Below are 15,018 nucleotides of genomic sequence, written 5' to 3'. Positions count from 1 at the left end.
GAGGAAAGCATCAGAGGCACCTCAGGGCCCCATGAGATGACCCATGCTGACCGTCTGTATCCAAGGCTTAGGCAGCTTTGAGAAAGTCTTCAACTCCCAGCCCGGCAGAAAATACCTCTCCCCATCTTTGGTTACCTCACTTCGTTATCTACTACCCTAACAAAGGAGACGCCAGAATGATTGTTGCTACCCAATGGCTCCTCCTTAGACTTGGAAAATTAGAAAATCAAGAGTTAAGTTTTTTGTTTTTGTTTTTTTTTAAGATTTTATTTATTTACTTGAGAGAGAGAGAGCAGAGAGAGGGGGAGAAGCAGACTCCCCATTGAGCAGGGAGCCTAATGTGGGGCTGGATCCCAGGACCCTGGGATCACGACCTGAGCCAAAGGCAGACATTTAACCGACTAAGCCCAGGTGCCCCAAGAACTAAAGATTTCATACGGAGTGGTTAACTTCCCACCATCAACTTGCACATCAAGGATGACTAAACATCTCACAAATATTATTCACCCTGAGTGGCAGAACTTCAGGGTGGCTGAGGAGTAAAATCACTCTGAAAAGGTCTTGAGTAATTCATAAACTTCACTTATACATGTCAAATGCCTTCCTCCATAAAATGGGAAAAGTGTAGTATTCAGCAGTTACGTTGCAGTTCGAAAGGTGTGTCCAGCTAGTACCTTGTCACATGGCAGCCTTTTCTAACTACAACCCTGTGATGAAAAGTGACCAGAGAGACTTCTGAAGGTGCCATAAAACCCAAACATTAAAGTGTTAACACAGAGGAAAATCTCTTAGAAGCTGACAAACAGGAATGTACTAAATTTACACACAACTTTAAAAGGCTTGGGTATGTAACCAGGCGGCAGTGGATCAGAAGCAGCAAATGAGCACTTGGGTCAAGCAGGCTCTTTACTCACAAGAAGTGAAAGCTGAGGGAAAGGGAGACCCAACTCTACATAGCCATGATCCTCAGACTTCAGCAAATGCAGGAGTCACCTAGAGGGCTTGTTGAAACACAGATGCTGGGCTCGGCCCCCATGGTTTCTGAATCTCAGTTTCTGGGATGGAGCTGAGAATCTGTATCTCAAACAAGTTCTGACATGATGCTGATGCTGCTGGTCCAGGGACCACGCTTTGAGAACCAATGCTATACAGTAAAAACACACCAAAAGGTAACTCAAAAGTTACTTAGTTTTTATTGGATGAAAGCAAACTAGTCCAAGGGGTGTCTGGGTGGCTCAACTGGTTAAGTGTCTGCCTTTGGCTCAGGTCATGATCCTAGAGTTCTGGAATCGAGCCCCATGTCGGGCTCCTGCTCAGCAGGGGAGTCTGCTTTTCCCTCTCCCTCTGCCTACGTGCTCTCTCTCTCGATCACGCTCTCTCTCAAATAAATAAAATCTTAAAAAAAAAAAGAAAAAGAAAAACAAACTAGTCTTTTTTTTTTTTTAAAGTTCCAGTATAGTTAGCATACAGTGTTATATGAAGGCAAACTAGTCCTACATACCCCAGTGGGTTGTAGGGATAGCTCTCAGTTATGGTACAGAATCAGGGTAACTACATGTGCTCAGCATTTCCCAAAATGTGTTCCCCAGACCCCAAACAGGTTTTCAGCAAAAAAAAAAAAGAGGTTCAAGGAAAATACTGGATTTAAAGCTTAATAAAGTTAGAACTTTAGAAAGTTAGAACTAAAAAAAGCTTCATAAAGTTAGAACACCTTCCTGGAATATGCTGTGAATCTCCCAGAGGGAAGGAGAAAATATGGTATCTCCCAAACTTAATTGACCTTGGAATCTTTACTGGTCGAAACACCTATTACCATCTTGCTGACTTCCGTGGAACAGACTGAGAAAAATGGTGCCCCAAGTCATAAAGAAAATGGTTTTGCACCTTAAATTACTTAAGCTTATTGGTATCTTTTAAAAATATTTCCAATCAAAATGGTTCAAACTGGAAAAAACCTTTGGTACCTAAATGGATCAACTCTCTGCTAACCCAACTGTTTCAATGCACAGTAGAACAAGCAAATACAGCAAGGGAAGGCAGAAGGTGCCTCGAGGAGAAGAGGCAGCCATGGTTCTAAACAGAAAGCAAACTTTGCTCTGAAATGGAATTGGCTCTCAGCCACACGGATGGAAAATAAATACCTTTTCCGGCAACACATTTCCCCAGTTCACTGAGGATTTCTCTCCGTTCCTTCACACTGGCTGTTGTCACCTTCCCCGCAAAACGCTTTAGTGTCTCGGAAACCTGTGAAGACCAAACCCACAGCAGAAATTTCAGCAAACTACAAAACAATGACTGTGTGTGTGTGTGTGTGTGTGTGTGTGTGTGTGTGTGTGTGCGCGCGCGCGCGCGCGTGCACGTGTGCACACTGGGGAAGGGGGTGCAGAATTCAGTGCGGTCCTCTCTGACCCAAGGTTTCTCAACGTCCACACTGCGGACATTTGGGGCTGGGTAATTCTTGCTGTGAGGCCGTCTACCTACGTTGTAGGATTCCAAGTGGCGTTTCTGGCCTCTACACCCTAAATGCCAATAACAACACTCCACTCCTCCTGCCTCAGCTGACAATCCAAACTGTCTCCAGACATTGTGAAATGTCTCCTGGTGGGCAAAATCACCCCCAGGTGACACGTACTACTTTAACCCAGTCAACTACTCAATACACTTTACTTAAGTTTAGACAAAAAGAGGCAAGGCAAAAGTCCAAAATCTCAGGACAGAAAAATACCCTTTCAGAATTATGTAGAATCCAGTGAGGGCCCACTACATGCCCGTGTGTTCCCTCTATTCAGCTCATGTCAGCCTCCCACATGGGCCATGTCCACATCCTGGCAGGTCATTTGAGGAGCAGAAGCACAGTGGCTGAAGGGTGGAAAAGTAAAGAGACTGAATCCCAGCTCTGCCTCTTACCAGCTATGGAAACTGTCAAATTCTGTCATCTCCTTGGATGGCTCAGTCATCCAAGGGTGGCTTGTCAGTTAAGCGTCCGACTCTTGATTTCAGCTCAGGTTATGATCTCAGGGTCCTGGGACTGAGCCCTGTATTAGGGTCTGTGCTCAGTGGGGAGTCTGCTTAAGATTGTCTTTCTCCCTCTGCCCCTCTCCCCTGCAGACTCCCTCTCTAATAAGTAAATCTTTAAAAAAAAAAAAAATGAAAAATTATGTCATCTCCTTGACCATCAGTTCCCTATCTACACCATGCAGGTAATAGCACCTACCTCGCAGGACAGTTAGAGGCTAAGGGAGAGAGACTGTGTAGAGCATTTACTCTTCTCTCAGCAGAGAATAAGGTCAGCTATTACTGCCAACAAGCCTTTCAGGTAGGCATCAGTATCCCCCCTTTACACGTGATGAAAGAGCAGACTCCCAGAGGGGAAGCCATTGCTCAGACTGGACTTGAGAGCCATAGCACCTGCATTTTTGAAACTAAGCCTGAAAGTGATAGGTCTACAAACCACTGCCAACGAGCCGTTAGCTTTCAACCACCATCCACATTAGCACAGCTGCATCCCCTGCACTTGGTGGGGGGGGTGGGGGGAGTAGTTTGCAAATATTACTGAAAATCTGCTCCTGAGCAATACTCTTCAAGCTACAGAACAGAGAAGTCATGGATACATGAGCACTAGAAGAGGCCATAAGACCCAAGGAATTAACACAATGGTGCCCTCATCTTTTTCTTCTAAGGCTATTTCAGAGATAGGCCTTAGTAGTAAAATAAGATTCAAGGGTGTATAGAGAAACAAAATTATGCTAAGTTTTTCTTATATTTACATCCCTGATATAATTCTACTGGCAATGAGTAAACTCACGCCAAAACTCTATCTTCCACATAAGTGACTGCTTTAATACTGTCTTTTGTTTTTATAGTCATATATGCAGATAATTAAAGCGTCAACGTCATGTCAACTATACTTCAAAAAAAAAAAAAAGTCAAAGCTGAAGAGTTCTGCAAAGTCTGCTAGAAAAACCAGTCTCTTGCCTTCACTCCCCAAGGGCACCCTCTTTCACCAATTCTGGCTGAAGATTTTGGAGTTACCTCCATAATCTCTAAATAACTTGTCCGTGACACTACTACTTGATTTTTCAGTTTTATTGCCTTTTATAGTAGCTCTCTTTCTCCAACCTCACTTCATACCCACCTCTCTTCCCCAACATAATTCGTCAGTTTCATAATATGGGCTAGCTCAGTAGTCAGTGTTTACACTGTATGTAAATGGTAGGCATTCAACCTCCAATTATTTTTTTAAGATTTTATTTACTTCTTTCTAGATAGAGAGCACGAGAGCGCACGTCCATGTGTACGTGTACCCGGGCAAGCAAAAGGAGGAGCAGACAGAGAATCTCAAGCAGGCTCCTGGCTGAGTGTGGAGCCCGACCCCACAGCCCCAAGATCATGACTACAGCCAAAATCAAGAGTTGGACACCCAAACAAACCACCCAGGAGCCCCATTCAACCTCCATTTAAAGATTTTATTTATTTGTCAGAGAGAGAGAAAGAGGCAGGCAGGCAGAGGAAGATGCAGGCTCCCTGCTGAGCAAGGAGCCTGATGCAGGACTCAATTCCAGGACCCTGGATCATGACCTGAGCCAAAGGCAGAGACGGTTAAGTGACTGAGCCACCCAAGCGTCCCTCAACCTCCATTTAATACACTATGTTTACTATCCTACACAGCTTTATTAACCCTGGGGTTAATAAACGCCCTTTCCCACCTCACCTCAGTTTGCCTTGTTTTATCTGTGCTAATTTGCAGTTCGATCCCAAACTTTTTGCCACTTGTCTAAATCCCAGTATATTTGGGCAGATCAGGTATTCTACTAAATTCCATCTTCCTGAAGAAGTCTCTCCCAGAACTTGATGACCTGCCCCAATTTGGCAGGTGATCCTCTATAGATGGGACACAGTGTATCACCCTGAAAATGTACTCTTTTTTGTGTTTAGATGGAGCACATCCTCCATTTTGTGGAGTCTTTGCAAATCTGAAAATGTTGTAGCTTCACACTTGACTTAAGTTTGTTTAGATACAGAATAGTAGGTTGAAATCATTTTCCCTCAGACTACCGAAGACATTTCTCAATGAGCTCCAGCTTTCAGTGTTGTTACAAAATCCAGTGCCATTCTGATTTTTGATTCTTTGTATGAGACCTGACTTTTCCCCCTGCAAACTTCTAGGATCTTCTCTGTGTCCAAGGTTCTAAAATTTCACGCTAATGTGCTTTTTGTGAGTCTATTTTCATCTACTGTGCCAAGCATTTTTGATCTGTAAACACACCCTCCGTTCAGGGCAAGTTTCTTGAATTACTCTGCAGATGATTTCCTTGGATAGTGGGCCTCCTACACCAGTCCTCACAGTGATCCTGTTTTACACCCTCCAGAGAAAAAAGTCCAGGCTTTTGCCAAGGTGGAGAAAGACAGCTGGGGATCTGACTGCATGTGAAAAGGGCTTTCAACCAATCCTCCTAATTTAGCCCCTCCCACTCACCCTCACTTCCAGAGGTTAGCTGATACCCCCAGGTCCCATCTGTCAGAGATGCTGCCATGTGAATCAGGTTGCTTCTCAGCTTTCCCAACTGTTGGCTTAGGATTTCTTTTCCTTGGGTCTGCTAAATCCTTGCCATTCATCACTTTCTAGTTTCTAAAAGTTTACTGCTGTTGTGTGCTCCTCATTCTCCCAAACTCTGTGGGGTTACTTTTTTTTAAACCTTTTACTAGTTTTAGTGAGGACTGAGGAGACATCAAAAATAGATGCATGAATACAACCCACTCTCTACCTAGAATTCCAACATAGCTGTCTTTCCAGGATAATATTAAATTCTTGGCTATAGTTTCTCTCACAAAGTTGAAAGAACCTTTTTAGGTTCAAGGCTCTACTTTCTCTTAATCAGAAAATGAATTGAGACCCTGTCAGAAAACTGAAGAAATGCACACCAAGATCTTTCAGAGAAGTCTTTTGTCGGTGTGGCCAGATGCAAACAGCTTTAGAGTTCACAGGTTTCTCTCTAGAGTGGCACTGTCCAAAAGAACCTTGTGATGATGGAGATTGTTCTTCTGCACTGTCCAGTACAGTGGCCGGCAGCCACATGTGGCTATCCACACACTGAAATGTGGCTAGTGCAACCGAAGAACTAAATTTTTCATTTACTTTTAACTAACTTAACTAGCCATTAAATACCTACATGGCCAGTGGCTACCATACCGAACAACACAGCTCTAGAGAGATGTTTCTGCACTTGAGTATGAATGTTAAACATTCGGTATGTGTCCCCTAACCCCTTCCAAAATACCCAACAGACTAAGCTTTTCTTTCCAGGATTCAGTATAACACAACTTGAAACAAATTACCAGCCCCCTACACAGGGAATTCTCAATAGCAACTTCCAAATGTTCCCTAAGTGCTCACTCTCCGGCCTCAGGGCCTCCCTATCAAAATCAATTAGTCTCCTCTCCCAGGAGATCCAAGTAAGCCAAGCTGTCCCTTGGCCACGGGTTTCTTTTTCCCATATTATTGTCTTTTCACTCTAAAACGCTCATAACTACAAACGAGGCTAAGGTGGAGGAAAAAGTTTTTCCCAAGTCCTTCCCACGCTACAAGGTACTCACAGGTGATAACACTCAAGGGTGATAAGGCTCTTCCAAGGTAGAAGCGGTTCTTTTACTTCCAACCCTGGCCTTAATAACCACCAGCCCTACTCTACCTCACCGAATCCTCAACAAGCCTCTACCGTAGGTACTACCGTAGCCCCATTTTATAGACGAAAAGACTGAGACTTGGCGGAGCTAAATAACTTGCCCAGCGTCTCATGGAAATCAACGAGCTAGGGCTGAAACTTGGATCTATATAAATCCAAAGGCTATGCTCTAAGTCCCTGCACATAGTAGGTGCTCGAGAAACGTTTGCTGAACGTAAAGTTTAAGGACGAGTCTGCGCTGGCCGGGGCTCACTGCCGGAAGGCTCGGAGAAATGCAGCAGAGCCTCGTAAGGTGAACTTCTGCAACTCCAGGGTCAGGGAGGGCTCCGCCGGGTTCCAGCTCCCGAAGCCCAGGCCGGAGCCCCTGACTCCTCCAGCCGGGGGTTGGTCTGCGCCGCGAGGGCCGGGCCGGACCAGGAGCCGCGAGGTGCCGGCCCGAGACGGCCCCGGGGCCGCGCCCTCCGCAGCCACTGCCCCCCCGTGCCCCCAGGCCAGCGGCAAGAACGGTCTGGCTCGACGGCCGCCGTCCACACCCGGTCGCTGGCCGCGTTGGCCCCACGGCCGCCCGCCTCACCTGCGTGTCCGCCGCCATCCTGCCGGCGCTGACTCCGGAACCGCTTCCGGAGCGCTTCCGGGTCACAGCGCGGGCCCAAGCGGCAGGGCGAGGCCAGGAGCGCGCCGGGGCCGGGCCTGGCGCCCCCGGGCGGGACGGCGGCCGCTGCAGCCTGGGCGGGGAGGCGGGCAGCGGGATGGAGTTCCTGGGTCGGCGCCAGGAACAGTCGAGGCCTCCTCCCCAGGGCCTGCTCCTCAGCCCCCCGGGGCCCTTCTCAGCTTGGCCTCGTGGGAGACGAAGGTCTTTGAGGATTTGTAATTGGGTGAGACCGCCCCGCAGCCTTCGACTCGCTTCGAGTTCGCAGGTCCGGCTCGGGCTCGCCCACGTGGCCTGTGCTGAATGAAGACCACATTCTTTAGAGAAATGAGTTTCTTAAATGGCAGAACTGACTTAGGTAAAAGGGAGACAGCATCTTCCCCTGAGCTTGTAACCAGCGGCGAACAACGTAGGCGTTACAAAACAAGGGGGAGGTCTGGCTGCCCGGGAAGGATTCAGGAGCTGAGAGGGGGCTGCACAGGCATTAAATGTTCCAGACTGGGGATAGGCAAGGCCACAGGGTGGGAGCCCAAGGGCAGTAAAGGGCCTCATGGTTCCTGAGGCAGTCTTAATTTTCAGTGTGCAGACAGCCAACTCTAGTGTAGAGAAGGGGGTCTGTGCAGCTTAGCTGTTAGCCCTCTCTTAGCAGTGGCCCTCAAAGTGTTAGAAACCTAGTTACAACAAATACCTTTCCATCAGGACCCAGTACAGATTTGTAACCACAAGGAAACACCTACCCTTGCAGCAATCACGTTTTATCTTGGTCACCGCCTACCCACAAGTATCTCTGAGGGACCCAGGCTAGTGGCCAGATGGCCACAGAAATAAGAATTCCAGTATAATAAAAACACAGGGGTGCCGGCTGGCAGTCGGTGGAACATGCAAGTCTTAATTTCTGGGTTTTGAGTTCAAGCCCATAATTGGGTAGAGATTACTTTTAAAAATCTTAAAAAAAAAAAAAAGCTAATGCTGGGTGGTATTAGGGGCGCCTGGGTGACTCAGTTAAGAATCTGCCTTCAGCTCAGGTCAGGATCCCAGGATCCTGGAATCCAGCCCCGTCAGGCTCCCTGCTCAGCAAGGAGTCAGCTTCTCCCTGCCTGCCACTCCCCCTGCTCGCGCTTGCTGACAAAAAATTTTTTTTTAAGATTTTATTTATTTGACAGAGATACAGTGAGGGAGGGAACACAAGCAGGGCAAGAGGGAGAAGCAGGCTTCCAGCCGAGCAGGGAGCCCGATGCAGGGCTTGATTCCAGTGAGCCGAAGGCAGATGCTTAATGACTGAGCCACCCAGGCGCCCCTCTCTCTGACAAAATCTTAAAAAAAGGCTGGGTGGTATTGGATGCTGGGAAAGCAGCACCTCAATTACAAAGAGAACACTGGAAAGAAAAGAAAAAAAGGGACACCGAAATGTCAACTTCAAGTAAAGCTCTACTGTTCCATGGCTCTAGTTTTTAGTACACAGCACCATAAACCTCAAAATGCACAAAATGAAGAGTCCAGAGACTTTTAAGAGAAGCCTTTATTTCCTTGTTTCACAAATAAACTTGGATGAATTGGTTGCTTTTTGGTGATTAGTCGAAGAGACCAAATCCCATATCCTCGTCCGACTCCTCCGACTCCTCCTTTGCTTCAACCTTGGCTGGGGCCGCGGTGGCAGCAGGTGCAGAAGCGGGGGCAGCGGCCACGGGGGCAGCGGCCACAAACGCAGATGGATCAGCCAAGAAGGCCTTGACCTGAAGCAAGGCGGGACAAGTTCGTAATCAAAGCGGCCACCCACAACCTCTGCTACCCACAACCCCTCAGCTCTAGTTCAATGGTCAACTTCCCAGCCCCTGAAGCCTTCCCTGGAGATGATCAGGCAAGACAGCTTGGGTATGGCCTGGCAAGCTTAGGCCCCACTCTTACTCATCAACTAACCCCTCTTCGGGTCTCTTTTCATTTCTAAAGTCAAGGACACACCTCCCCTGCCCCCCAACTTCTTAAGGAAACTCTTAAAAACATTATCTGCTTTGTAAAATTACAGCGCCAACTGAGCACACTGCCGTCTATTTATCCCATCAGGGCCACTGTGGTCCTAGTGGGTTTTTTACCTTTTCAGCAAGTGAGAAGGTGTAATCAGTCTCCACAGACAAAGCCAGGACCCGCTTGTATCCATTGATGATAGAATGGGGCACTGATGCAACAGTCGGGTAACCTATCTGCAGACATACGCTGGCAACATTGCGGACACCCTATAGAGGAAGGGAAAAATTCCAGGTCAGCTGAGGTAGGTATCTTACAGACAAGACCGTGAAGTCCAAGCAAAGCTCAATAGCAGACAAGACTTCAAGACTGACTTGCTGTGTCTCACACAGGACACTTACCTCACACCAAATGCTTCCGGCAGGGCAATTCAGACCCGGTAATTTATAAACACTTTTTGCCCTTATTGCCAACATGAGAATTTCCTGTACCATAATGATGGCATTTACTTCAAAAGTCACCATTTTGTGAAAATGTAAACTAAGCTAGCCATTCAGTTCTGTGAGAAAAAAGTTAAGCTAACTCCAGATGTGAATTTCATCCACTAGTGAGATTTCCAAAAAAAAAAAGTTAACAGTACGTGTAACTGCGACTTTTCATTTGTCCACGAGAAAAAAAAAGTAATTACATCTTCTATCACTTTATTCATCAATTAAAAGATATTTTAATGGCAAAAACTAAGCAAGCTAGTCTCAGGAAAAGTCAATCCTCCCCGAACAGGGTACCTGGCAACGTTTACGTTATTACACGGTCCTCATTTTTCTCATTTCTCCTTTGACTCAGGAAACCTTTCAAAGTCTCATGTTTTATTTCAGGCCCTAGAGTAATAATGGCCCTCACTATGTGCCCAGTGCTGTAAGAAGGCTTTATACTCATCAATTCATTAAATCCTTCAACCACCTTATATTATTACTGCTGTTTTACAGATGAGGAAACGGAAGTAAACAGATTAAATAATGGTCTTTGGTTATGTGGCTTATTTCAGATGCGTAGCCAGGATTCAGTCTAAAACTAGCCATGCTCCCAACCATTAACCAAGGGCCTGAAATAGACAAGCCTGTACCTCCAGGAAGCGAGAATGCAGAGTCTCCTCTGTGATGTCAAGCACTTCAGGGTTGTAGATGCTGCCATTGTCAAACACCTGCTGGATGATCAGCCCAAAGGAGAAGGGGGAGATGTTCAGCATGTTCAGCAGTGTGGCTTCACTGGCTCCCACTTTGTCTCCGGTCTTAATCAGCTGCACATCACTCTGAAGAACAAGGGAACAGCTGGCAATCAACACCTGGACAGCCAGCAGGTCCACAGCAACCAAGCCCCCACCACCTGCCTGGCCAGCACTAGCAAGCCAAGTCCACTCACCAGGATTTCAATGGTGCCTCTGGAGATTTTAGTGGTGATGCCTAAAGCCTGGAAGAAGGAGGTCTTCTCGGGCCCCAGACCAGTGTTCTGGGCTGGCACAGTGACTTCACAGGGGGCTATGGCACCAGCACGGGCAGCAGCTGGCACCTGAACAAAAACCACAGTGAGAAGTCTTCTCTCCACAAATACGAGCTGAAAATGGGTCAGTTTTGCTTTTAAGGAGCCAAAATTAATAAGATCTCGTTAGGCAACCTGATTCTCTCCTTACCTTATTGGCCAGCAGCATGTCCCTGATCTCAGTGAGGTCCTCCTTGGTGAACACAAAGCCCACATTCCCCCGGATATGAGGCAACAGTCTGCAAAGAAAAGTTTACAGGAGACAGTCACCTTTTAGCACCATTCTTCTCCAGGAAAGGGGAGAAGGGCACTGAGAAGGGAGGTCAATGATGCCCGAGAGAATTCACAGACTTCTCCAGAGCTGGGTTGTTCTCCAGATGCCCTCGGATGGCCTTGCGCATCATGGTGTTCTTGCCCATCAGCACGACAGCCTTCCCGCGGAGAGACATGCGGATCTGCTGCATCTGCTTTGAACCCACATTGTCTGCTCCCACAATGAAGCATTTCGGATAATCATCCAAAAGTTGCTACAAAAACAAGCCAGAAAGAAACAATGTTTAGCAGGAGGAAAGAGAGAACATATCAAATGAAACCAAATCCCACAATCATTGGTTTCCATCTCACTCCCTTTCTTCTAGGCTTTTGAAATGATTCAGAAATTGGGACAATTCCTCCCACGGGGAGCCACCCGAGTTGTAAAATGGACAGATTTATCAAAGATTTGCACCCTGAGTATGAATGGTGAAAATTAGGTTTCTACATTCAATCCAATTTCTTTATTGTAACATTTATTTTTAATTTCTCCCAATTATGAGGCATGTTTCTGATTCATTAAATGGCTGCATCAGCAGAAAAAACAACTATTCTAAATTAAGTTAGGTTTACAGCATTTTAAGCATGAAGTAAAACAAATACAACAAAGCACTACATGCAGAATCTAAATTGTGGATACGTGATTACTGGACAATCCTTTTAAATTCTGTGTGTCTGAAAACTTCCATGATAAATAGGGGAGAATAGACTAAGCTCCACAAAGCAGCCTAATAACTGAAAAAGAGCATGGTCTGCATTTCTGGGCAGGGAAGACGCCCCCCCCCCCCCAAACCATCCAAGAGAACACATTCACAGGATGTTTGGTATCTTGACAAGACCTGAAGATGCAACAAGTTGCCAATTTATAATGAGTCACTCATTGGCGCAGGCGTTCCCAAAATGGAGACTGAAGAGCAAAAGTATGAGCGCTATTTGGAAACCAGACAGACCAGATTATGAATGCTGTCATCTTAGGAGCCACTTAAACTGCCTGAGCCCATTTATCTGCAAAGGGGGGGGGGGGGCAGATCTCTGCTTATTGTGAAAATTAGATGAGATGTGCCTAAAATGGTCGTTCAATAGCTGACACCCAGGAGGCGCTCAACACATGACAGTTCATGGTCCCTAGTTGTGCCCAGAGCCCAAGCTGCATGGCGACCGCGAGCCATCCCCGCACTCACGATGATCTTAAGGAAGTAGTTGGACTTCCAGGTCGCCCTGTCTTCCCTGGGCATCACGGCGGTGCGTCAGGGATTGCCACGCAGGGTTTAAAGACGATGTCACTGCGGAGGAAGAGGGAGCTCAGACACCCCGCGACACCACAGCCCCACAGGGCTCCAAGCCCGAGGCCTATGCAGGGCAGACCACGCGTGAGCGCCCGCCAGCCCGGCTTGGGGCTGCCGCCGTCGCCGCCACTCGGTAAGCGCAAGCCACCGCCGAAGCCCCAGGCCGGACAAGTCCGGGCCCGCCCCCTCCCAAAAACCCCACAAAGAACCCCCCCATCTTTCCCGCCGCCGGTGCCCGGCGCAACTGCAACAGTAACACGAACCTCTCACGAGGACGCCTGGAGAGAGGAGGGCCGTGGGCCGGCGCACATCTTTTATATGTGAACGAAGCGGCCAATCAGAAGACGCGGACAGTGTCCCCCCCAGCTATTGGCTGGCGCCAACGCCTGTCTGGTGACGTTTTACTGATGTAGATAGCCATTGGATGATATTGCTGCCACTCCGGCCAACGGGAAGCCGCCTTTAAAGAAAGCTGTTAAGGAAGGCGCCGCTTCATGCTGGAGCCGCTGTCTCAAAGCTACTCCCCTCTGCTGGTCTGGAGCTGCTCGCGTTCAGGAACTAGAGCTTGGATGCTGAGCGTTCAAGTTTTCTCCGCCACTTGGCCAAATCGCAAAACTTAAAAAGAGTACGATGCAGAGATGAGGAATAATTGCACATGCTTTAGAAACAGCATGGTCTCTTGTCTACTCTATAGTTTGTTCTTCCCCTACGAAAACAGAGGAACCCTTTAAAACCTAAATCAGATCATTACCTCATCTGCTCAAAATTCCTCAAAAGTTTCCCATTTCCTCAGAGTAAAAGCCTAAAACTTAAACTGCCTACAAGGCCCTACAGGATCTGCTCTGGACCTCCAACCCTATAAGCTCATCTCTTTTCCTACTGACTCTCCCTTCCAGCCAGACGATGCTCTGTGCTGTTTTTCCAAAGCATGCTCCCACCTGAGGGGTCGTGCACTAGCTAGTCCATCTTTCCGGAAGGCTCCTTGCCGATATCCACAGAACTAACTACAAGTCTTGACTCAAATATCATGTGCTCAAGGGGGCCTACCCTGATCGCCCTATTTAAAATTACCCAAAAGGGCGCCTGGGTGGCTCAGTTGGTTAAGCGACTGCCTTCCGCTCAGGTCATGATCCTGGAGTCCCGGGATCGAGTCCCGGCGTTGGGCTCCCCGCTCAGCGGGGAGTCTGCTTCTCCCTCTGACCCTCGCCCCTTCTCATGCTCTATCTTATTCTCTCTCTCAAATAAATAAAATCTTAAAAAAAAAAAAGACTCTAAAATTACCCAAAAAATCCACTACCACTCTCCCCTGACTCTGTTCTATTTTTTCGGTAACACTTACACCTTTTTCTTTTTTTTTTTTTTTAGTACTTACACCTTCTAACACACTATATGACTTACTATGTTGTGGTTGTCTGTCACTCCCTGCAAGAATGCAAGCTCCACAAAGCAGAGACCTTAGTCTTGTACCTGGCACATAGCAGGCATACAATCAATATCTGTTGAGCAAATGAATGCAAGGTTGCAGTCAGAAGACCTGGGTCCATATCCTTCTTCTACCATTTGCTGTGTCATCTTAGGAAGTGATTTCACCTTGTTGAGCCTCTGTTTCCCTTTCCTTAACTGTAAAATGGGGATAATGAAGTATCTACATTCTAGAGTTGCTATCAGGATTAAATGAGATATGTGTTAAGACTTAACACAGTCGGGGCGCCTGGGTGGCTCAGTTAAGCATCTGCCTTCGGCTCAGGTCATGATCCCAGAGTCCTGGGATCGAGCCCCACATCAGGCTCCCTGCTTGGCAGGAGGCCTGCTTCTCCCTCTCCCACTGCCTGCTTGTATTCCCTCTCTTGCTGTGTCTCTGTCAAATAAATAAATAAAATCTTTACGAAAAAAGGCGGGGGGGCGCCTGGGTGGCTCAGTCATTAAGCGTCTGCCTTCGGCTCAGGTCATGATCCCAGGGTCCTGGGATCAAGCCCCACATCGGGCTCCCTGCTCGGCGGGAACCCTGCTTCTCCCTCTCCCACTCACCCAGCTTGTGTTTCCTCTCTCACTATCTCTGTCTCTGTCAAATAAATAAATAAAATCTTCAAAAAAAATAAAAATAAAAAATAAAAGACTTAACACAGTCCCTGGAATGTAGAAGGAAGTTGCTAAATTCTAGTTTCTTTTATTATGCATTCATTCAACACTTATTTGAACGTGTGTCCTAGATCAATAATTTTTTTTTTCTGGTAATGACTGAGGTAGATCCTAGGGCAGGCGGGGTGTTTCTATCTTCACCCTTTCAAGTTAGAAATTTTTGTATTTCTGTTTCAAAGCCTCCTAGTGCCTCTGGTAAACAGCTGTTTAGAAAACTGGTCAAGTCAATTACTGTTAAGATCCCTTTTTAATGACAATGTATTACTGCATGCTCAGCATTGTGTTAAGTACTTCGTACACATTACTGCTGTGAATTTTGCAACAATTTCCTGAGGAGGTACAGTATTAGCATTTCCGTTTATCAATGAGAAAATTCACAGAGAGGTTAAACAGCTTGCTCAAGCCCCAGTGAACAATGGCTTCGGAACTGAAATCTAGGAGCAAGTTCAAA

General features: G+C 47.0%; 2 protein-coding genes across 2 annotated transcripts in view; both read right to left on the bottom strand.

Moving 5' to 3' along the window:
* The window catches only part of GCN1 (GCN1 activator of EIF2AK4), a 57,606-nt gene extending 50,309 nt beyond the window's left edge, over positions 1-7,297 (bottom strand). The window contains exons 1-2 of the mRNA XM_028116414.2: positions 7,258-7,297; positions 2,142-2,244 (exon numbers count right to left, since the gene is read on the bottom strand). Coding sequence (XP_027972215.1) covers positions 2,142-2,244; positions 7,258-7,275 — 121 coding nt within the window. The 5' untranslated portion in view covers positions 7,276-7,297. The remainder of the gene's footprint in view (positions 1-2,141; positions 2,245-7,257) is intronic.
* Positions 7,298-8,833: 1,536 nt separating this feature from the next.
* RPLP0 (ribosomal protein lateral stalk subunit P0) lies at positions 8,834-12,754 on the bottom strand. Its single transcript, XM_028116415.2, has 8 exons — positions 12,692-12,754; positions 12,324-12,425; positions 11,182-11,357; positions 10,982-11,069; positions 10,714-10,860; positions 10,418-10,603; positions 9,423-9,563; positions 8,834-9,065 (listed from the first exon to the last, which is right to left on the bottom strand). The coding sequence occupies exons 2-8, from the start codon at positions 12,375-12,377 to the stop codon at positions 8,904-8,906; spliced, it is 954 nt and encodes a 317-aa protein (XP_027972216.2). The 5' UTR covers positions 12,378-12,425; positions 12,692-12,754; the 3' UTR covers positions 8,834-8,903.
* Between the last annotated feature and the right edge of the window lie 2,264 nt (positions 12,755-15,018).

This window comes from Eumetopias jubatus, unplaced genomic scaffold (assembly GCF_037043125.1).
Source record: "Eumetopias jubatus isolate StellerSeaLion01/CBP00866 unplaced genomic scaffold, mEumJub1_p1.0 scaffold_16, whole genome shotgun sequence".
In the NCBI taxonomy this organism is placed as follows: Eukaryota; Metazoa; Chordata; class Mammalia; order Carnivora; family Otariidae; genus Eumetopias; species Eumetopias jubatus.
This window is presented reverse-complemented; position numbering and strand designations above follow the sequence as displayed.

What these genes read in the sequence shown, in the direction of transcription:
- RPLP0 (XM_028116415.2), bottom strand. Translation starts at nt 12,377, where the DNA reads ATGCCCAGGGAAGACAGGGCGACCTGGAAGTCCAACTACTTCCTTAAG. An exon ending in ACTACTTCCTTAAGATCATC is followed by an intron (nt 11,358 to 12,323) that starts GTGAGTGCGGGG and finishes TTGTTTTTGTAG; the next exon opens with CAACTTTTGGATGATTATCC. An exon ending in TGCATTCTCGCTTCCTGGAG is followed by an intron (nt 9,564 to 10,417) that starts GTACAGGCTTGT and finishes CTTCCTCTATAG; the next exon opens with GGTGTCCGCAATGTTGCCAG.